Raw genomic sequence first — 23,443 nt, forward strand, 5'->3', positions numbered from 1 at the left:
CTGCTATCAATCTGCCATATAAACAAGAAAAATGTTGGATCCACTGAAAATGCATAAAATTGTGCCATTTTGTATGGTACTAGCACAACTCCGTAAACGAAGGTTTTTTTGGTTTCTCATTTGTGGGATATTCTGACACGTACCGATTTGGAGTGCAACAGTTGGAAGTGAGCAATTGTTGAGCATTGATATGACATTTCCTGTTTCGAAATTTATGGCGGGGCAAATTTCTCTTTTTCGAAGGCCAAATTACAGAAGTACCGACTTTACCGTACAATAATGTCAATGTCACAATGAATTTCTCTTCTAGCCAGTCCGCTGTGTCTGGTGAAAAAAAAAAAAAATGTATTGATTAATAGAAATTCATACTTTTTTTTTTTTTTGGCTGAATAATAGAAATTCATACATATTCCATGAGTTTTTACCTCAATGTAAATATGTTGACTGGAGGTAGGTAGCTACATTTGAGATTCTACTCTTATTATAAAAATATAAACGAATAAACAAAACAAGACAAAGTCAAAGAGAGAGAGAAGAATACTGCTATTTTCTTGGGTTGTCATTTTTTTTTAGTGATCTTAGGTTGTCCTTGAATTTAAGGATTTAAATTATTTGAAATAATTCTATTGTAGGATAGAGCATTAGCATTGGAAAATGCTAATGCTATTCTATTTTACCATTCTAAAAACTAACTTTATCATTATACCATCTTATTTTACAATACCTTCACATCCCAAACTTCTATTTCTCTCTTTTACTTATTAAAATAATATATTTACAAAATAAAATAATATATATCAAAATTTTTTCTTTTCTCAATAAATTCAGAGCCAAACTTAGCAGCAGCAGCAGTAGCAAACGACGTCGCTCTTGAAAGTCGAGCTCAAGCACTTCATTTTGGCGATTCTCGATGACCCGATTGTCAGCCGGGTATTCGGCGAAGCGGGTTTTCGGAGCACCGATATTAAGCTCGCGATTATTCACCCGCCGATTTCGCGCTTCGCCCGAACCCGATGCCCGCCGGTTTTTCTCTGTAACTTGACCGACCTGGATTTGACACAACGACGTAGCAGTTTCGGGTTTCCGGGTATGGAAGACGAGAATTCGAGAAGAATTGCGGAGGTTTTGGTGGGAAAGAGCGGGAAGAGGAACCTGTTGTTGCTTGGGGTTTGTGCGATGGACGCGCTTCGGAGTTGAAGGCTTGGGGATTTGAAGGCTTTGGTCGAAGACAATGATGATTCGAGTGAGGGTGGTGGTGTGAGTTTTGTGGTGTCGAGGTTGAGCCAGTTGGTGGAGCTTCATGGTGAGAGGTTGTGGTTGATGGGTGCAACGGGGAGTTCTGAGACTTACTCCAAGTTTTTGCGGAAGTTTCCAAGTATTGAGAAAGATTGGGATTTGAAGCTCTTGTCCATCTGGGTTCGGCGATGGAGATTGGAGAGACAGAGATGAGGTTCGGTGATGATGGAGATTGGAAAGACAGAGATGAGAGATGAGAGACAGAGGAGAGAGAGTGAGATAAAATATTATTATTTTTTTACAATACTTGCTACAGTGCAATTCTATGTTTAGAATTGCACTGTAGCAGTATTGCAAAAAAATTTGCAATACTGCTGTTTAGCATTCACCAATGCAGATGGTTTTGGAGCTTAAAATTCTAAATTTTCCTTAGATATGGCATTAGCATTCTCCAATGCTAATGCTCTAAGAATAATGCTATAGTAGATTTTCCAAAATGCAATTTTCTTTAGAGATTTGAAAGAACAATTGTTGCTACAAATAATTTGGTACCATTAATTTCCCAAATTTAACAACATAATTATTTGGGTTTTTTGAAGATTTTGCTCTAACAAAAAACATTTTCTTATTACAATTTAGTCATTTCAAATATATTAATATCACTAGTGTTTTTGTTGAACAAGCCCACAATCTTAAACGCGAACTTTATGTCATGTCAAGAAATATAAAAGTTTATATCAAATAATCGATTGAATCATAATAATAATAATATACATAATCGATTGAATTATCAGAAACAATAAACGTAATTAGATACAGAAAAAAATTTCTATCTAAATTTAATACTATTAAAATCATTTTTATTATAATTTTTTAATAAGATAGAAATTGTGATGATTTTTGTTGAGTAGATATATTATTGGTTTTTTATTTTTTTTTTATTTCATTAATATTGGACTCTTTAGTATTTTGTATTCAATAACTCATTTGTCACAAAAATTTAAAAACTTTAATGGACATATGGCACAAAATTAGCTCACAATTACAATCTAATTTGATATTTAATTAAATTTTCTCTCAATTTTGACTTTAAATATATATATATATATATATATAGATTTTTGGTTTAAAAAATCACCTTTGCGACCTAATTCGAGTTGATTATATTATACATAGTGGATTGTCTTCAACACTATACGTTTCTATTTTTTGATAAGTGCTCAGTGCCAACTTTCTTTTTCTATTTTTAACATATCCAACTTGTTAATTAACTAGTAGTTACTAGTTAGTAGTGATGGTTTTGGAATTACGTTTCAATCTACGATAGTTGTATTATATTTGATTTTGTTATTTAAAAAAATATATATATATGAACAACCATTTGGTGGATTTCCCTTGATTTAAGGAAGAAAAAAGATTAGCAAAGTATAGAATGCTCTCTGTCGATTTCAAAAAATAAAAAGGATAGCTCTCTGTCGACATATCATCATTATCAAATATGTATTTGATAATAATGATGTATCATGGCTCCTTTTTGTAGTTGTACTCTGGTAAAATAATGTATTATAAACTCAATTTAAAACACTAATATTACTATTTTCGTGTGTGTTCTAATCAATATTACTGTTTACTCAAAAAAAAAATATGTATTTGATTTTCAAAGTCAAAGCTCAATATTATGAAAAAAAAAAAAAAAAAAAAAAAAAAACTTTGTCAAAAAAGTTTTTTTTTTTTTTTTGAGAAGCAGTCAAAGAAGTTCTACTCATCGCAATTAGCCTAATAGATATATTGACTGTGTTACATCATCATTACAATAGATAAGATTAATTATAGCTTCATGTGTTTTGGTGTAAAATATTATGACTATTATCATTACAATAGACAAGATTTTCATTTAGACAATTAGTATTGATGAAATTTTCAGCAATAATTGTACTAAATCTGACTATATAAATTACACACGTATTAAAGAATAAATACATATTTAAGTGTGATCTTCCTTCCCTCAAACTATAATTATGGTAAAAAAAAAAAAAAAAGAATGGCGGTGTTTGGTGAGATTATGACTAATATGAAAAAGACATACAACTACGGCGAGAAAGTGGAACGGAAGAAGCGAGCAGGGAGCTGCCCATACCAACCCAAAAACATGTCACCAACCACCTTCGCTGCGTCAACTACACACTGTCACGCTAGGGGTTGGTGGGTATGGACAATTTTTTTTGCATGGGGTTTGGGTTCTTCAATATTTGTCCCTTCCTTTATTTTTTTCTTTTTTTCTTTTTTTAATAACACTATTCTTTTATTTATTTTTTATACAAGATAGAAATTCTACTATAATCTAATGTAAGTGTATATGTGCGAAATTCCCTCCTAAAGACTTATATCTCGGTCTTTACCATCACACTCCATAAGCACTTATAACACTATTCTTGATAACATAAAACTTTATTTACTTTATAAATAAAATAATAATATTTTAAAATAGAAGTCTAAAATTTCTTGAATATTTCAAATTATGTTAAATGTCATATCCAACTTTACACAAATCTATGGTCAGTGGCCCAGTTAGAAAAAATTCTAGATAATTTTTTTTTTTTTTTTTTTTTTTTTGAAAAACATGTCATTTATCTTATTAAAAAAGAGAGTTGGAAAATCAGCTATTATTATAACATTACTGATAACAGGAGAAACAACCTCCATCCATACTAAAAGAGGATAAAACTTAGCTCTCCTTGCTAAGACATGAGCTACCCCATTGCCTTGCTTATAAGTATGAGCAAAAAACCAACTCTAAAAAGAGTTCTTCAATATTTGTAACAATTCTCACTCTATGTATTTTTCTCTTTGTATTTTGTGTCCCCTTTCTCTTTCTTCTTTCTTGCCTTTTATATGAGTCATCTTTTTCTTTTTCACGTTTTATCCTTGTCCACCTAGATAACTTTTGATCTTATCGAACTCTTCTTTCTTAGTTTTTCATCATGAATGGAGCTTTCTAGGGCTTCTTTTTACTTTTCAAATGTCCACCTGGATAACTTCTAATCTTATCGAGCTTTTCTTTTCTGGTTATTCACCATGAATGAAGACTTCTAGGGTCTTTTTTAATATTCAGGCTTGTCCCTCTGCATTAAATGCAATGATGCCAAGCAGGTGACCTTCATTAATGCGGGGGTTGTTGTGGAATCATCTGGAAATCTCAGATAGCTTCCTCAATGAAGTGGATCTTCTCTGGGACTTACCTCGGTAGTTTAGACATGACCTCAGAACGAGGCCAGAAAGGGGATTGAGCCTAATCAATAGTCCGAGGTTTTGTACCTATTATTAGAATGGGCCAGTCTATGTTGGATTTGTTTCCTGCGTTTAGGACAATGCTTGAAATGGGCCCAACATTTATCCCATTATAATAAGGCCCAATGTTTACCCCACTACACTTATATATAACAAAAATATTTATATAAAAAGTAAGTCTTTATATGTCTAAAATATACAAAGTCAATTTAATAAAAATATATCATTAATAAAAACTAAAAAAAAAAATTAACTCCTAACCATGAAATTAACATTTTTCATTTGTTCTAAAAGACAAAAAAAAGGGCCATATCTATAATTTTTTTATGGGAAATTTTTTTTTTTTTAAATTGAAAAAACAAAGGTCTTTACTAGAAAGAAGATTTACTTATCTATTTCCTAGAACATATCTCCTAAATATTCTTTTGTTTAATGAGATGGTAATAAGAGTAATTAGAGGAAATATTAATGCAAAAGCATGTCACCAACCACCATCGCTGCGTCAACTACACACTCTCACGCTAGGGTTTGGGGAGTATGGACAATTTTTTTTTGCATGGGGTTTGGGTTCTTCAATATTTGTCTCTTCCTTTTTTTTTTTTTTTTTTTACAAGATAAAAATTTTACTATAATCTAATACAAGTATAAATGCGTGTGAAACTTTCTTCTAGAAACTTAAACCCCAGCTTTTACCTCCACACTTCACAAGCACTTATAACACTATTCTTGATAATATAGAACTTTATTTACTTTAATAATAATATAATAATATTTTAAAATAGAAGTCTAAAAAGTCTTAAATATTTCAAATTATCTTAAATGTCATATCCAACTTTACACAAATCTAGGGTCAGTGGCAGAGTTAGAAAAAATTCAAGATATATATATATATATATATTTTTTTTTTTTTTTTGAAAAACATGTCATTTATCTTATTAAAAGAGAGCTGGAAAATCAGCTATTATAACATTACTGATATTAGGAGGAACAGACCTCATCCATACTAAAAGAGGAAAATAAAACTTAGCTCTCCTTACTAAAACATGAGCTATCCATTGCCTTGCCTATAAGTACGAGCAAAAAACCAACTTTGAAAAGAGTTTACAATGGACATAGTGTCTTTTATCAGGTGGCCAAAAGAGTTTACACACACACACCCACATATATAAATCCAAAGAATTGCTTATACATAAAGTATAAATTATGTTTATAATTTTGATTTAAACAAACGATATTTTTTATTGTGGAAGCAAGAAATTAACCTGTGCTTAATTACTTGCTTAAGAACACAATTAATTTAGATTATGGGCTAAAATCAATCCGCAAAGGGAAATTTGAACAAGAAACCAAAAATTGTTTCACTCTTGTAAAAGTATGTAAAAAAGTTTTTATTCATATGATCTTTCTTTGTTATAATTCTCACTCTATGTATTTCTTTCTTTGTATTTTGTGTCCACTTTCTCTTTCTTCTTTCTTCCCTTTTATATGAGTCATCTCCTTCTTTTTCACAATTTGTCCTTGTCCACTTGGATAACTTCTGATCTTATCGGGCTCTTCTTTTTTAGTTTTTCATCATGAATGGAGCTTTCTAGGGCTTCTTCTTACTGTTCAGGCGTCCACTTAGATAACTTTTGATCTTATCGAGCTCTTCTTTCTGATTATTCATCATGAATGAAGACTTCTAGGGTCTTCTTTACCATTCAGGCTTGTCCCTCTACATTAAATGTGGTGATGCCAGGCAAGTGACCTTCATTAATGCAGGAGTTGTTGTGGAATCATTTGGAAATCTCAAATAGCTTCCTCAATGAAGTTGATCTTCTTTGGGACTTACCTCGGTAGTTCAAACATGACCTCAGAACTAGACCAGAAAGGGGATTAGGCCTAATCAATAGTCCGAGGTTTTGTATCTATTATTAGAATGGGCCAGTCTATGTTGGATTTGTTTCCTATGTTGGATTTGTTTCCTATATTTAGGTCAATGCTTGAAATGGGCCCAACATTTATCCCATTATAATAAGGCCCAACATTTACCCCACTACACTTATATATAACAAAAATATTTATATAAAAAGTAAGTCTTTATACGTCTAAAATATACAAAGTCAATTTAATAAAAATATATCATTAATTAAAAAAAAATCAACTCCTAACCATGAAATTCACATTTTTCATTTGTTCTAAAAGACAAAGAGAGGGGGGGGGGGGGCATATCTATAATTTTTTATGTGAAAAGTTTTTTTTTTTTTTCAATTTAAAAAAAAAAAAAAAGATCTTTACTTGAAAGAAGATTTACTTATCTATTTCCTAGAACATATCTCCTAAATATTCCTTTGTTTAATGAGATGGTAATAAGAGTAATTATAGAAAACAAAAATGATACATTAGTCATCTATATATACTAGCTTGTAACCCTATGCATATGCATGGATTCACTTAAAGATATACAATAAGATGCATAATATAATTCCTATATATAAAATTTAAATATTATTGATAGTCATTTTTATATTTTGTTAACTCTTTAAAAAATTTTGTAAGGATATTATTAGTTATAAAATGTAAATTGTCCATTTTTTTTATAATTATTGTTGTAAGGGGCAGGGTTTGGATCCTGAGCCCAAAAGGTAAATGGATGAAGGCCCAAAGAACCTAAAACAATGAATTTGTAGAGAGTGGGTTAAAAACTAAGCTTCAATGAATTGGACAACACTCACAATGGATTTAAGATTGAAATAAAACAAAGGGAAATAGGTTTTATGCGAAGAAATCCTTCCTCGGCAAAGTCTAAGGAAAGTAGTTTTGGGGTATATTCTTCTTAAACTTGATTATAATTTCAGTTCTTTGTGTTATAGTGTTTTTCAGATTTTTCAAATGAACCCCCCGTCCCTGGAGGATCTCTCACATTATATAGTCCACTTTCGCTGATCCTGGCCCTCCATTTGTTGATTATGCTACTCGAGTGCTTGTCCCATTATATAGTCCCAAGTCTTCTGTGAGTTGCGGCAACTAAGACAGCACTGTTTAGGAGTCTTCTCCACATAAATGCGGCTAGGGTGTTTGGTGAGGTGCATTAAATGTGGTGGCAGCTACCATCTCTCCAATCACGTCAAGATTAACTCCCTCTCTAAAGCTTTTCCTCTACAGTATGACCCCCTCCTGTAATGTGCCATTGATGTGGCCATGGCCTGCCTCTTCGACCTTATCATTTAAGTGTATGGACTCCTCAGAATTGTATTGGCCTCCTCGGCTTTAGGTATGACATGTGGCATGATTAAATTTCTGTACCCCACAATTGTGAAGCACTTTTTTTTTAGACTCTTTAGTTTTTGTACTTAATAACTCACTTTGATGAATATTTATGATGTGGTCCCACATTTTATTCTAAAATTAAGAAATAAAATTCTTTAAGAATAAATAATTTAAGACATATGGCGCAAAATTGGAACTCTAATTTGGAATTCTAATTTAAATTTCTCTCAATTTCACCTATTATTATATATATATAGATGCATTAAATGTTTTTAGTAAAAATCTAAGGGGGTCTATTATTTAAATTTATATCTAAAATTTTATATTTTCTTTACCAAAAATATAAGAGAGGGGAGGTTTTTTGAAAAGTCAAGGGGGACAAGTCCCCCGCCTTGCCAACCACACCCCCCCCCCCCCCCCCCCCCCTTCTTCTTTCTTTTCCCTTGCCTCTTTGTCTATAGTCTTACAAGTAATCTTATAAGTAAAGAACTTCTATTTTCAAAATATAATTGGCTTATAACCCCATGCATATTATTTTCATTGGCATATCGTGTTTTAAAAATTTCCTATGCAAAAATAAAGTTTTACATTAAAAAATTAAACTTGAAATTATTGTACCTAAAAAAAAAAACTATATAAGATTTTTTTTTAATTATTAAAAAAAGTAAGAAAAGAAGATAAATTGAAACCAACAGACCCTTAACCCATCTATGACAGACCTAGTAAGTTGAAGAGCAGTAATAGACAAGGTTTTCAGACCCGAACTGTTCATTGAACCGTAAAAGGGAGAGGTTCAAGGTTTTTGGAGGTCAAATCGAGGTTGAATTGAAGTCGAACCATGATGACGTCATAATTAATTTAATAATTATTTAAATATAAATAAATATATTAAATTTGTAAATATTAGAAAACTTTACTAAAAATATCTTAAAAATTGAAACAAAATACATAAAATAGTACATTATAAGGTTAATAAAAAATAGTACAACATAAATAAGCATAAAAAGAAAATTTTATAATAATCCTTTAAGAGAAATCATTTCAATTAACTAAAAATGACTTTTAAAATAAATTCATAAATTGCATAGGTATTATTCTTAAATAAAAAGTTAATTTAGTAATATTTAATATGTTGAGAAAGATGACATAAAAGTTTAGAAACTATAAATCATGTAAATTTAATATAAATTTAATAATATTGCATATTAGCTCCCAAGAAGAGCACTTGGTTCGTTGATCATGGCTTTAGTCTTGCTTACAAGGTGTGAGAGCTTAGGTTCGGATCTTGGCAACTACATTTTTCTTAATTTTTCCTTATTCCATGACCGGTTGAACCGACTTACAGTTTTTCCAATTGAACCCCAATTCGTCTAGTTCTCTCACAACTCACTGATATCCGGTTCTCTAGGCTTAAAAAACCGGATTTCAATCCAATTCCCGGTCGGACCGCCCGGTCCGATCCAGGTTTCAAAACCTTGGTAATAGACTCATCATCAAGTAATGAAGAGCTGATCTCGGAAGGATTACAATAAACATTATCATTTATTTTAGCCGAGCATCAATTCTCTAAATCATACGCAAGGAAAATTGGAGTATGGGAGGAGAGAGATGAGGTATTGAGCAACTTCTAAGGATACCCAACAAGCAAACTTAGGATTATTTTTTCTTTTTTTGACCCTGTAATGGTATTGCGCAGAAATTTAATTGGTCTCAAAGGAGGATCACATGAAGCACTGTAAAAAGTGAATCAAAAGTAATTGCAAGCATGGTACAAAAATTTCAAATCTATAACAAAAGGATTAGACAAAATTTTTTCTTTCTTCTAACTATTTTTTTCAGGCATGTTAATCACAAGCTCCTAAACGTTACATGAATGTAACCTCACATTTTGGATCCTACGTTGGATCCCCTGAGATTAATAATTTTACAAACAACCAGAATTGATTGAACCAATAGCAAGCTCTTGTTCTTCATGCAACCAAACGAATTGAGCCTGCACTGCCAAGTGCCAAGACAAGCTTGCTGCATTGATGAAATTTTCATGTGTCACTCTTCATTTGCTAAGATGGCTGAATTTGATCTCGCCGAAGAACCTGTTGGAGCTGAATGACTTGTTGTTGCTGCTCTGGAGGCAATGAACTTAATTGCTCTGGTGTTAGGTTTAACACTTGTTGCAGTAAGGCAGACTCCACCTCAGGTGGAAGCTGTGACTGAGGTGTCGAAACCAACAAATGTGATATATTAGTCCAACATGATACAGAATCAAACTCCATTGGGACAAATGCGTCAGAATTGACAGAAACTATGAAATATTTGGCCATTACAAATGAAATTAGCAGTTCTTTATATATAAAAATCTATAACAGAACAAACAATATATTATGGTAGTATGTACATACAAATCCACAATAATCATTCTGTGCAAATCAGAGGCACTGCCGTGATTATTTGTAGTTTGATAGATGGTCTGTACTGTGATGTGGCATAATTTACTAGAAAGGCCTATTGTATAATTTTCACAGTTCCTAAATTAAAAAGAGCTGGATCCCACAATATGACATAACAGGCCATCAAACCAAGGGAATTTTTTATTTATTTTTTAATTCATGACTAGCTCTGAACAGTGCATGTAGGGGTGGGGAGAACATCCACTACACAGTCCAACACACAAGAGAATCTAAACCGAAAATTCTCTTATCACAATGATTTTGCTTGAGCTGTTGTGCTGGAAGCAGAAGTCTACTAAACATAGGCTCATGAAGATAACAAGGAATCTTATAACAGGCATCCAAAAAACAACAAAAATCAAATAGCAGAAGTATGAGCCTATAGCAGGGAAAATTGCAGCCCGGAAATTTTGGTACACTGTAAGCACATGCTTCAGAATTATTATGAGCATTATATGGTGAACCAAAAACACTTATTTATTTATTTTTTTTTGTTTGTTTGTCATGTGGTCAGTGTCACAGAGTTCACAAAGGCTGGATAACAATGTCCAAATGCTTACTAAATGGTTACGCAACTAAGTTATGCTCAATTTCATTAAATGTCAACATAAGGACCTATAGTATACACAGCAAAGGGATAAGTGCAATTTACCAAGGTTAATAGTGTCTCATTATTTTCCCCAATTAATATAAAAAGACCCTCCTATGTATATGAATATAGATAAACAGTCACTAGGATAAGAAATATTAGTTCTAGGAACAAGAAGCATATGCTAAAAATCTCATCCTAGTTATCTAAGACCATTTTAGTTACTCTAGCTCCCAACCCACTGAAAATCAATTTTTACCATCCTACAACCCATCACCCCCCACACGTGAAAGATATCTCAAATGCAAATTCTAAAGATAAGCTATAATTAGAAAACAGAAGGCACAAAAGCTAATCAACATTCTTGATGCAGGAAGCACAAGGAAATATTTATTTATTTTTAATCTTATTTAATTTTCGAGGCAATTGTAATTTTTGGTAAATTGTATTTTATTTTTGGTCCTAGACTCCTAGTAGTTGATTAGGTTATTAGTATTTATTTTATTAAGTCAAAAGTATTTTTGTCATTCACTAATTGTGATTTTCCAAGTTAATTAGAATTTAAGGTTCCCTATGTCAAATAGGATTAGGGTTTAGTAGTCTATATAAGAAAAGTATTTGGGAGAAATTATACTTTACCACCTTAAACTACACCCTAACTATACCCCAATTACATTTTGCACCCTAAACTATGATCTTTGTTATACTTTACACCCCGACATCAAGTTTTCTATTAACTTGGATGGAAAAATATGGCATTATGTGAAAAGACCTAATTGCCCTTCTTCTCAATCCTTTAAAAACAAAAGATAAATTACACTTTATTACCCTAAACTATATTCCTAATTACACTTTGCACCCAAAACTCTGAATCTTCATCTAAGTTAATAGCAAACTTAATGTTGGGGTGTAAAGTGTAACAAGAGCCATAGTTTTTGGTGCAAAACGTGCATTCAAAAAATTTAGGGTGCAAAGTGTAATATGAAGTATAGTTTAGGGTGGTAAGTGTAATTTCCCCAAGCATTTGACTCCAATTGAGAAAAATTTTTGGATCAATAAAATTTCAATTGAAATTATCCCAATGGTCTATTGCTGACTCCAGCCAACCCTAGGGGCTCACTCCTAGAGGTTTTATTTCACATGGTGCTAACTCTTAGGATATCTATCTTTTATTTTTGGTGTTCTTAAATTTTCATGTTGAATCATTTTGGTTTGTCTTGCATCAATTCTGCAAACAAGTGAAGGTAAAAAAGAAACAGATAGATAACCAAATTATCACTGGATACAACCTCAGATAAGGAACTGTATCTGGAGTTATTTTTTATTGCCTCGGACAAAGATGCTTTAGTTAATTCACTAGTAACTAGTTACTTTAGAAGGGTATATTGGGATACTCGGAAGTTTGCATTGGAATATAGGATTCTTTAGAGATTTTCTTGATTGGGAATTAGAAGGGTGAACCAATTGATGGATATACTTTACTCCACACAGCTTTCAGAAGGAACTGAGGATCGCCTATTTTGGTCTCCAAATGGAAGGGGCAGTTTAGTGTACACTCCTTTTATGAGTGTCTGAGACCTATGACCTTAGCCAAGATGGTCTCCAAACACCTACGTTCTAATGGTTGGAAAGAAGGAGGTTGTTTTGAAACCTATGACCTTTGCTGAGATGGATAAATTTAAGGTATTGAAGACAAAAGTTATTGAAGGAAAAGATCTAGAAGCTAAAAATTCTGGTGTAGCAACAGAAGCTACCGAAACAAAACCTGACCAGCGTATAGTGCCTCAAATTCCAGCGGATTTGTCCAAAGATTGCACTGATTTTTCTTCGAAAGATTTATTGAAGCCCTTATGTCCTATGCATGAGTACTCTACTGACTTTGTTAAAGGTACAAGTTGTCTAGTGAGCAACATAGGAGATGCTGAGTTGAAGATACATGCAAGTGAACAAGGGAAGCTTGAAGTAATGCAACAAGGCTTTAAAGAGATGGCAATTGTTGATAACGTTGAAATTGAACAAGTACTGTGCAATAAATATGAGGCTGAAGCAAAATACATGAAGGACAAAGTGACTTATTTCAAGGTTGATGTTGCATATCAAAGAAAGATTCTATTGACTACAGCCCCACACCTTTTCAAGATATTGATTTTGTCATACCTGAAGAATTTAATGATTCAACTGGATTGGTGGTTATATCATTATCATCATTGCTATCTCAGGTGAAGAAAGCAAAGGAAATTCAGATTCGAAGTGTTTATTCAATGTCAAGGATGCACTTCAAGAAACCAAGATTTTTTTTACTTCAACACTTCAAAACTCGAGGTCGAGTTTTCTCCAACCAAGGGAGAATGATGCAAGAGGCAATGGGAAAACAGATTTATTATATTTTATTTGATTTTATGTATCAAGGGAAATTTTGTAATTTCATAATATTATGGAATGGGCTGTGCTAACAATCCATTAGATCTTCTTTTGGGTTTTATTTAAGTTTGGTAATTTAGTTGGGCTTAGTAGTAAAACCCTAAGAAGTCCAAGTCCAATCTTATTAGGGTTATAAGAAATCCTAGTTCAACTAGGAATAGGTATTAGGCTTCTATTTAAAGAGTTGTAATACTTTCTATTGAGATGATGAATATTTTCAGAATTTAATAGCTATGAAGCTTTCTTTATGGTTTGTGTGATGCAACTTTCTTAGAAGTGTGATGCCAAGGAACCCTAGGTGTGATGCTTAGGAAGTCTAAGTGTGATGCCTAGAATTTATCTCTTCTTTAATTTTACCATTCACAGTTACTGTTCACAGCGACCCAAATCTTGATTTTCACCTTGTTTCATCCCCAAACCCTTCCATTCCCTTTCCCCTTTTAAAACCCTATAATCTCTATCATTTTCTAGCCTATTTCCCACCAAAACCTGACCCTAATTCCTCAAAAATGAAGCCATATCAGATCTGCCCCAAGAGTTCTAAATCAGTTTTTTTTTTTTGGTTTCCCCTTGTCCTATGTCAGTAAGTGTAGTTGCAAAACAGTATAGCACTTGCTACTTCGGTGGTCCTATGCTCAAGAGTTGTGGTCTTTTGCTTTTATAACCTTTGGAGTGTAATGGCTAATGCCCAAGCAGGTGATAGATTTGTTATTTTCATGTTGAGGACTGTTTGGACGTCATTGAAATTGGGTTTTTTGGCAGGCAACTTGTCATTGTATCATGTGAACCATGTGGCAAGGCCACAAGAGAGAAACCTTGTTTGGCAGGCAACTTGTCATTGTATCATTTGAACCATGTGGCAAGACCACAAGAGAGAAACCAAAGGACGTTTGAAGATGAAGAGAAAGCAATGCTTGATATTAAGACTAGTTCTCTGAGATTATCATTCAAATAAAGCACAATGGTTGGCAGGTGTCATGTAACTCTAAAGTTGATTTTTTAAAACCATATGAATGTCCATTTGTAATTCTTTAAGGAAGTTTTCCTTTTCAAACTTTATTTTATCTCAATAAAATATATATTTTTTTAAATCTTTGGAAACAACCTCCAATGTAAGCATCTTTTTCTCAACCGTCACATCACCCTCAACAATTTACAAAATCCCAATAACTCACCAATCCATCTAATTCACAATCAACTTAACTCAGCCTTAGCCCAAGTACATGGAGCGTACTATTGCAATCCATCTTCATAAAACAGAACTTCATAGAGCAAAATCATCTGTTAATTTGTTGACCATCATGCCAAAAAACTTTCCAATTTGAAAAGTCAATGATTACAATCACAATTTTATGAAGCTTGGTCTTCAGCCGATTGAGTTAGCCCTTGGGGTTCAAACAATCACAATTTCACCCCCTAAATAATTCACTAGAAATCATATTATATAACAAATAAAGCTTGAATTTTTACATAAAGCTTGAATTTTTACATCGAGCAACAATTTTCACAAGATTCACAAATATAGTCATGTGCATTGTTTCCAGAAAAATGGTCATAGCCATATAAATTATTTTCTGGTAGAACTATACCAATATAATAATTTTGAGAAATCGATCTCTTGTAATTTACTCACTTAAAATTAATGAGTCAATGTTTAAAAGTTTGACCATTTGTTTTAGTGTGTGAAATAATCAGTCCAGAGCAACTACCTCCGCCAGAACAATACATTCTAACTAACAAGATGAACCATCAGTAAATACCAGCCAACCTCAACCAAAAGACCACCAACCTACCAAAAGCTTTTAAAATTTCATGTCATCACTATATTGCTAACGTTGTGTATTTCAACCAAAATCATAAACCATTATTAGACAGGAATGCAATACGTAAATCTTTATGCAATATAAAGATGTGACAGCAGTAGCTCTTTTCATATTCTTATCATAAAATCCATCAAATTCAATCCCCACTCTGAAGAATAAAAAAGCTTATGACACAAAGGTGTCCAGTTGATAGCACAAACCAGTGGATGCATGAATGTAAGCTAATCACTCAAAGATATATCAATATGACAATTGACATATGCTAACAGGAAATCTTACCTGGGAAAGTTGTTTCTCTGAATTTTGCCCTTCTGCTTTCAGAACTTGATTTACAGGCAATGAGCCAGCTCCAAAAACTTGGGGCAGTCCAGAACCATTGGTGTTGGATGCATTTGAACTCCCCACTGAGAAAGCATTGCTCCTCCCATCATCCAATTTCATTAGCTTTGTAGGGCGATCAATTGGTTCTAAAGAATCATAAACCATGCTCCCAGAAGGTGCATTTACATATGCATTACTTCTGTGGACCCAATTTCCATTATCAGACCCCTTGTTAATTGCCTGTGATATACCTGATGATATCGGGGGGCCAGGCTGTTATAATAAAGGAAGTTAGATACATGAACACAAATATATTAACAAGAAAAATTACAACCATCTTAGGGGAAAAAGAATTTTGGGGGGAGGCAGGGTAAGCAGTTTCTAGCCACTAAGTGCTAGTAATTTACACAACATAACCATTTCTCTTCACCAATTATAAAAGAATAAGAGCTTTTCATACATGTATTAACGAATATAATAGATCCAGCAAATGAAATATGACTTCCCTTTAGCTAATACTAGATATTTTAGCCACCTATGTGCTTGGTCACTTTGTTCCTATTTTCCCCCACTCCTATTCCTCAATCCAAGGTAGAAATCCAGGTGAGGGACGTAGGACTAATCTTCATAGAAAAGATCGGAGCTAATCTAGCACTTGGTACTTCTAGTCTAAGGACAAAGCAACCGTTTTACCATGATACATCTCTGTCCCTATTGAATTTAAAAATAGATAAAAAGGAGAGAGAGAGAGAGAGAGAGGAAAAAGGACTAGCGCACCTGAAAGCCAGCATCTAATAAGGGAGGACGAGGTAAGAGAGAAGGTTTTATTGCATTTGGATTAACCATCTGAATGCTATGCCCTAAATTGGCAGCCCCAACCTGCCCAGAGTGTTGTGGCAAAGAGGGCTGTGTTTGATGGTTAAGAGAAGAGGATTTTGCCATCTGTATCTGTGGTCTAGAGGACAAACTTCCCAAAGAAGAGGGTATAGGAGGAAGTGTTGAAATTGCAGAATGTCCAGGAAATGTGGCCTGTTGTACAATATGATTGTTTGCATGTTGTGGAAGTTGAACTCGAGGTTGTGGTGCTGAAGAAAATTGGTTGTGAACCAAAGGATTTTGAGGCACTGCAGAAACTTGACTTTCTTGAACTTTAGGCATCAACCCAGACAGCATCTTGTTCTGGGCAAGAGGGGGTAGCCCAGGAAGAGTTTGAGCTGCTGATTGCTGACCCTGCTGCCTATCATGCAATGGAGGCTGCGTGAGTTGACCTGAAGCCTGCCGAATATTTGGCATCTGCAACTGCAAAGTTTCAATAAAAGATAAGACTTTTCATAACACTACTAAAAGTGCTGAGCACATACTAACACAAAAGTTAAAAGTAACAAAACCAACCATTTGGGGTGTCACCATTCCTAGCATTATCTGTGCCTGCAAAAGAGTTTGAAGAACAAAACTCTTCAAATAGATTCTAAACCGTAAAAACAATGAATAACATATCAGAACACAAGCACAAAAGGTTAAAGTACATTAAACTTTAGGGCTCCCAACAAAGGGAAAGCATGGGATCCCAAAGGTGGATCAGGCAAAATAGCATTCATCTACTTGATACAGGAAATTTGAAATAGAAGGGGACAATTTTCCTACCATTGTCACATTGTAAAGATCAGAATACATACACAATGCATGAAATGATTTTTTTTCTCTAGCCTTGAAAATCAATGAACAAGGAAAATGATATAGTCTGCTAAGGAATTGAAACTTATCAAAAGTATCACTTCATGAAATGAAATATTGTATGTTTAACAACGAGTCAAACTATCAAAGAGGGCTGTGTTTGGGGCATTTCTTGCTGTCCTGCGAGGTTTCACAGAGATGACTGGAGACTTAAAAGAGAAGCTCAAAATGATACAAAGGTTTTGGAATGCAAGAGGCAAAATCAGTCATCCACTAATGCAGATTTCCTTTAAAGAATTTATGTCTCTTTTAGAAGCTTCAGGGATAAGTTGGGTAATTCCTAATGATAGTTTAGTCCAGTTGTTCCAATACACATCTCTCATTTAGTACTACAACAATATTTATTGCAGCAAGAGCTTAGTTTGTTTATTTCTTACATACAACTTCTTAAAGCCTTCCCTTTTCTAGGTGCAGCTTTACTTTTTATACAATAAACAAAATAAGCTCATCCAAACAAACACTTGGAACTGGTCCCCACAGAGACAAGAAATATAAACCTGGATGGAAAACTTTTTCATAGAGAACAGGAATAAAAGAAAGGAAAGTTTCGGCTTCCATTACATGCACAAACACAATGATGGAGAGGCTACAGAAGCATGAAGAGAGTGTAGGAACAAAGAAGATAGGAAAATAGATAGGACCTGTTAATACCAGAAAACAAAAAATAATTTATCATCTCTATTCTGTTGCAGGAAGTTTAGGATGAGCTGTACAAGAAACCTATCTTACCTGAACACACATATGCATAGTGAAACACGCATATAGTGCATATAGCAGACAAAAAAGCTACTGTGTGTGTGTGCGTGTGTATGACAAACGAATAGTATTAACAAGAACAGTAATGTGTTATAATAACTCTGCAATTACATAATCGCTCCCCAACCCCTTTTTTTTATAAGTAAGAAAGATGTACATTCAAAAGAAAAGTGAAAAAATGGATTAGTACCTGAAAAAGAGCTTTAGGCAACTGTGGTCTTGCAACCAATAGCTGGCGAGCTAGTTCCTTATTTTGTGTAGCCATTGCCTATCATTAGAACAAGCACAACTTAAAAAAATTAAAATTAAAATTCGAGAGTTGAGAGCTATCCAGCAAAGTTAAATAAACTTCACTGAATTACTTACCTTCAGCTCAAACATTATTTCATTGAGTTGACTCCTAGACATTTTAGCCAGATGAAGAGTTAAAGGATCATTGGCCAATGCTGACTGACTGTGCAAACCATTTGGATTTGACTGCATGCCTGCCTGAGCACCACCTAGAGTTCCTGCCATGACAGCTGCGGCAGTTATAGCTATCTGGAGACCAATTGGCTGATGGTGAACAGATTCCCCATGGATTGCTGGGCCAGCTAACTGTTTTTGAGGTTCTTTAATGTGTCCAAAAAAAAATGAACATGGTTTCAGGTTTCATTCACGTAAAAGCTACAATAAAGCAAAAAGTTGAGAGAACTAACCAACATTAGAAGCAAGCCCAGGTCCCCCACGACCCTGCAAGAGAAGGAAAGGCAATTTTATCATTTAACGATAAAGAGATGATGGTAATGTTAAACCATCTGAATAATGAGTTTATAATATGAAATTGTTAAGTTGAAAAAAACAAAGAATGAGGCATATAGGGCAAACATTCCATTTGTTCAAGTCAACATCATAAGATCATATGGCAACAATATGATGACATGAACAGATTAATCGACATCTTTCTTTGCAGTAATATAATAATAATAATAATAATATATTTACATTCAATATTTCACCTGTTCTCGATTTCGGTCGGCACCTTTGTCATTTTCAGCAAAATCAACCCGTAATTGCCGGCCATTGATCTCATAACCCTGAAGATTACGACGAGCACTTAGAGCTGTCTCTTCATCCTTATATTCACAGAATCCATAACCTTTTGGTTTCCCAGTTTCTCTATCAATTACTAACCTGAAAAGGAGACAAAAACCCTTTAGATATACTGATTTGTACTATGCAAAAAAAAAAAAAAAAAAAAGAGGGGAGGGGGGGGGGGGGGGGGGGGAACAGTACACTAAAGCAGATTATAGTTAAGGACTAATTTACCCCTTCTGTATAAGCCAAATGATTTATGGCAAAATATGTCACAAATTCAAATTTATCATGCTAATTTGAGATCAAATGAAAGAAACATACTTGGTACAAAGCTTTTGGTTTGGGGTTCAATATCATGACTACGATACATTACCACAAGATTGAGATAAAAACAAATTTTAACAGACCAACCATGTCTATACAATGTATGGCACAGATGAGGATGTTAAGATGGATGCATGACAACACTAATAAATATAGGATAAGGTATGAAATACATGATACTGAATATACTCATCTATAAAAGCATCAAAGACTGCTGCCCTAACTTGCAAATAGTATTTTGACATGATCATCCAGCAGCTTTTATGCTACAAAAAACGTGCATGGGGTGGATAACCCACCACCACACCTTTCACCTTGTATTTACAAGGGCAAAAAAGGCATCATTTCAGATTACGCTCACTGTATCTATCATCCGATATTCTAAAAGAATCTAAACCTCATTTTCAAGCAACATCCTACATTATAGTGTAGTTGTTTCCTTAACCAAGGAATGCATCTAGACACCCTCTGTATCCTTATCCATAACCACTATTAGAAAGCAAGAGACAAGCAAGGTGTGCACACAAGATGGTGATGTTTTTAAGGTTAGTATGTGTTGTAGCCATAGGGGTTGAAAATGATAATTTGACACAAGAGAGGAATATGTGTGTATTTGTGTATGTTTTAACAGTAGAACAAATTCTCATTCCCAGCCTTTTATGATGTAACTCATACCACACCCTAAATCAAGCAACTCAATTAAACTCTGCCTAGTGCTTACATACAAATACCCTGTTCTAGGCATACAATCACTTGAAAGAATCCATTAATGTTTCATTCTAAGTAACATCTACCCCATCTAATATTTCACAAGTACATATGGGTTCCAAACTTGACACTTGACGCAACATGTAAGTTCCAGACTAAACTAGCATGAAATCTTGTGGTCATAACTTTAACGACATAGCACTTCAGCCAAACCTTTTCTTTCAACCCACCCATAAAGTTTAATTAGTTTCCAGCTCCAGATCAATGTAATTCATGTTCAATTTAAGCATACTAAACTAAGGATAATACTCAGGTACAACAGTACTTTAGGTGCAGTAAATTAGATTCTCCAATTGAATTCAAACACTTAGTTGTTTTGAATTTTGATTCTCCTTGAAAAGGATAACACTATTTATGTCTTATTGGTCAATACAATTAAGTGTTTGAATTCAATTGGGAAATCTATTGTACTGTACCTAAGTTTCTTCAACGATTCAATCCAATTCCATCCGCGATTAAAAAAAAAAAAAAAGAGATCTACAAATTTTAAATTAAATCACTTCTTAGGGTTTTGTAAAATAAAAAATAAGTAAATAAAAAAACTGACCTGAAAGACACAACAGGACCAACCTCCTGGCAGATTTCTATAAGCTGTTCCTCAGTGGCATCATATGGTATGTTCCCAACTGTAACCACATCAAATTCCACACCAATTAAAAAAATTTCACAAATTTCCCATTTGATTGCCCATCGAAACCTTATAAAAAGAAAATCTTTTGAATTGGATCGATGTTTTAAGATTGCAAGATTTCTCGACAATCAAACAGATAAATAGAAGAGGGGAGAGAGAGAGAGAGAGAGTACCAAAAACGCAGCGATGCTGAGAAGAGGCCATGAATCATCAGCAAAAGGAGAAGAAGGTGAAGCGCTGCTTCATCTTCTTCTTCCTTAGCATTCCTCTTTTGCTCTTCTTCTTCTTCTAGTGGTGTGTGTGGCTGAGACTGAGCAATATACGCAAAAAAAAAAACAAAAAAAAAAACAAGTATGTATCGAAGTTTGAAGTCGGTGCTTCTGTTATTGTTGTTGTTGTGAGTCTTGTGACTTTGTGATTTGATTTGTGAGGTTTCTCTATTGTCTCTGGTTTTTTTTTTTTATGAGTAATTTAGAAGTCTGATAATTTTTGGTTTGTTTGAGAAAGCTACAAAGAAATACAGCGGGGCTCGCTCTATTACGTACCCAGATAGCCACAGAGAGAAAGAATGTGAGAGAGAGAGAGAGAGATATCAAGGCTTTTGATATGTGCAAGTACAAGTGCAAGGGTGAAACCCAAATCAAATGCCATGATACTGCTTGATGATTTTTTTTTTTTTTTTTTTGGGTGGGGGGGGGATTATTTTTGATACCTTTACTGCGTTTTTTTTTTTTTTTTTAATAAAATTTACTGCGTTTGATTTGATTACATTGAATTTGACTATTATGTGCAACGTTACCGTGTCTTTCATTTTGTAACATTTTCTAGATCTTATTAATTAAAAATCGGCAAAAATGTAAATTAAAATCTTTTAAATTTGACCAAAAATTTATTTCAATCCTTTAATTTTACTTTTATTTAATTGATTCATCTAAGTTTCAAGTTCATTTAATTAAAGTCTCTCCATCAAATTTCGATAGATGATGCTATTAAGTATCCAAATTTTTACTTTTTTCTTCAAATTTTTTTAATTAAAAAAATTCAATTAATAATTGAAAATTATTTTCTGGATTTTCATTAATAAATAAATAAAATTTAACGATAGGGTTTTTTTTTAGAAGAAAAATTTAACACAAATTGACAAAAAGACCTTAATTGAATAAAATTAAAACTTAAAGAACTCAATTCAACAAAAATAAAGTTAGAGGAGTGAAATAAATTTTGGTTAAACTTAAAAGGTGCACTTTACATTTTTGCTTTAAAAATATTATTCTAGTTAAGACATTTTTCTTATTAAAAAAAAAGTTTACAAATTTGTTTTAATTGAAGAACAAAATACTTCTCAAAGAAAAAATTATGACCTACATACTCTCTTTTTTTTTTTTTTTTTTGTGGAAAAAGTATTTTCCCTCTCTCTATGTTTGGAATTGTTCACAATTTTTCCATTATCTTTGAAACCAACCAACTTTCTCTTCTATATTTGGAAATTAGCAAATACCATAATCCATTACTTTTTCAATTAAATCCAACAAAATCACAATGATTACAAATGCAATTCAAAAAAACAACAATGTAATCCTCAACTTTTTCTCTTGTGGTGCGCAACTAATAATTTCTACAAAAAATTTCCTTGAATTTAATTAAGAAAGTAACAGATTAACCTTATTTGCTCATTTTCCAAATATAGCAGAGGAAATTAGTTGGTTTCAAGGATAAGGAAGGAAAAAAAAATTTCTCCTTTTTTTTTTTTTTTTTTTGGAGAAACGACAAAAATTCAATGTTGGTTATAGTCCCTGAAATTTAAAACGATCATTTTTAGTCTCTAACAAAGATGTTTGGCACCTAAGCCCGCCCAACTTATGATTTGACCTCTACTAATGTTGTTAGGTGTGAGCGTACTGCCTTGTGCGAACGCAAGAAGCACATGGCTCGCTTTCTTATTTTTTACTCTTTATCGAGGAGTACAGATCAGCCAAATGGACCATTAAAGCGGAGGGTTAGGAGTCTCTACCCAACCCATGGGTCAACCTCTACTAATGTTGTTAGGTATGATGCACCACCCTGCGCACATGCAGGTACCTCATGGCTCGCTTTCTTATTTTTTACTCTTCCTTGAAAAGTACGCCTAGGTTGAATAGACTATTGAGGTAGAGGATTGGGAGGGAGTCTTCATTTGGTTTAGGTTTAGAACCAACTTGGACCCCTTGTAGAAGTCTACGCACCATACTTTTAAGTCTGGAGTTAGTGAACCATGATGAGAAGGTATTAGACATCGAACTCCGCCTGGTATGTAGATTGGCCTCCACTCAATATATTCCATAACCTAGTTTTATCAATAAATCCCCTAATGAGCTATCCTAAACAAGCAAACAAACACACTCACACTGGCACCCTATTGTATACAACATGTTATCATAGTCATACCACGTCACATATTAGTTGCATGCATCACATTGCATATTCTCATCCTACTTATAACATGTGTTGCATCCATACATACTCATCTCATCCCATAACAACATATTCACAACATACATTGCATCACATTCACAGCAAGTATTCACATATCTCATTCATTACATTCGTCACATGCATCATATTCATCACATTCATTCATTTCATTTCACATCTCATTCATTGCATTCATTATCTTAACATGTGTGATCATGTTAACATGTTTTTACTTATTGCATCACCAAAACACCATATGTTCAAATGCATGATTGTATTCATATGCATGTTCATGTTCATTCATCTGTTATAGACATCTTAAGCACAT

General features: G+C 33.5%; 1 protein-coding gene across 1 annotated transcript; it reads right to left on the reverse strand.

Annotated features, from left to right (window-relative positions):
* Positions 1 to 9,542: 9,542 nt before the first annotated feature.
* On the reverse strand, positions 9,543 to 21,286 carry LOC126713556 (cleavage stimulating factor 64). The gene is made up of 10 exons (XM_050413314.1): positions 20,838 to 21,286; positions 20,581 to 20,659; positions 18,863 to 19,037; positions 18,563 to 18,596; positions 18,231 to 18,475; positions 18,055 to 18,132; positions 16,767 to 16,802; positions 16,152 to 16,673; positions 15,333 to 15,647; positions 9,543 to 9,983 (listed from the first exon to the last, which is right to left on the reverse strand). The coding sequence occupies exons 1-10, from the start codon at positions 20,866 to 20,868 to the stop codon at positions 9,834 to 9,836; spliced, it is 1,665 nt and encodes a 554-aa protein (XP_050269271.1). The 5' UTR covers positions 20,869 to 21,286; the 3' UTR covers positions 9,543 to 9,833.
* Between the last annotated feature and the right edge of the window lie 2,157 nt (positions 21,287 to 23,443).

The sequence above is a fragment of the Quercus robur genome, chromosome 2 (assembly GCF_932294415.1).
Source record: "Quercus robur chromosome 2, dhQueRobu3.1, whole genome shotgun sequence".
Taxonomy (NCBI): Eukaryota; Viridiplantae; Streptophyta; class Magnoliopsida; order Fagales; family Fagaceae; genus Quercus; species Quercus robur.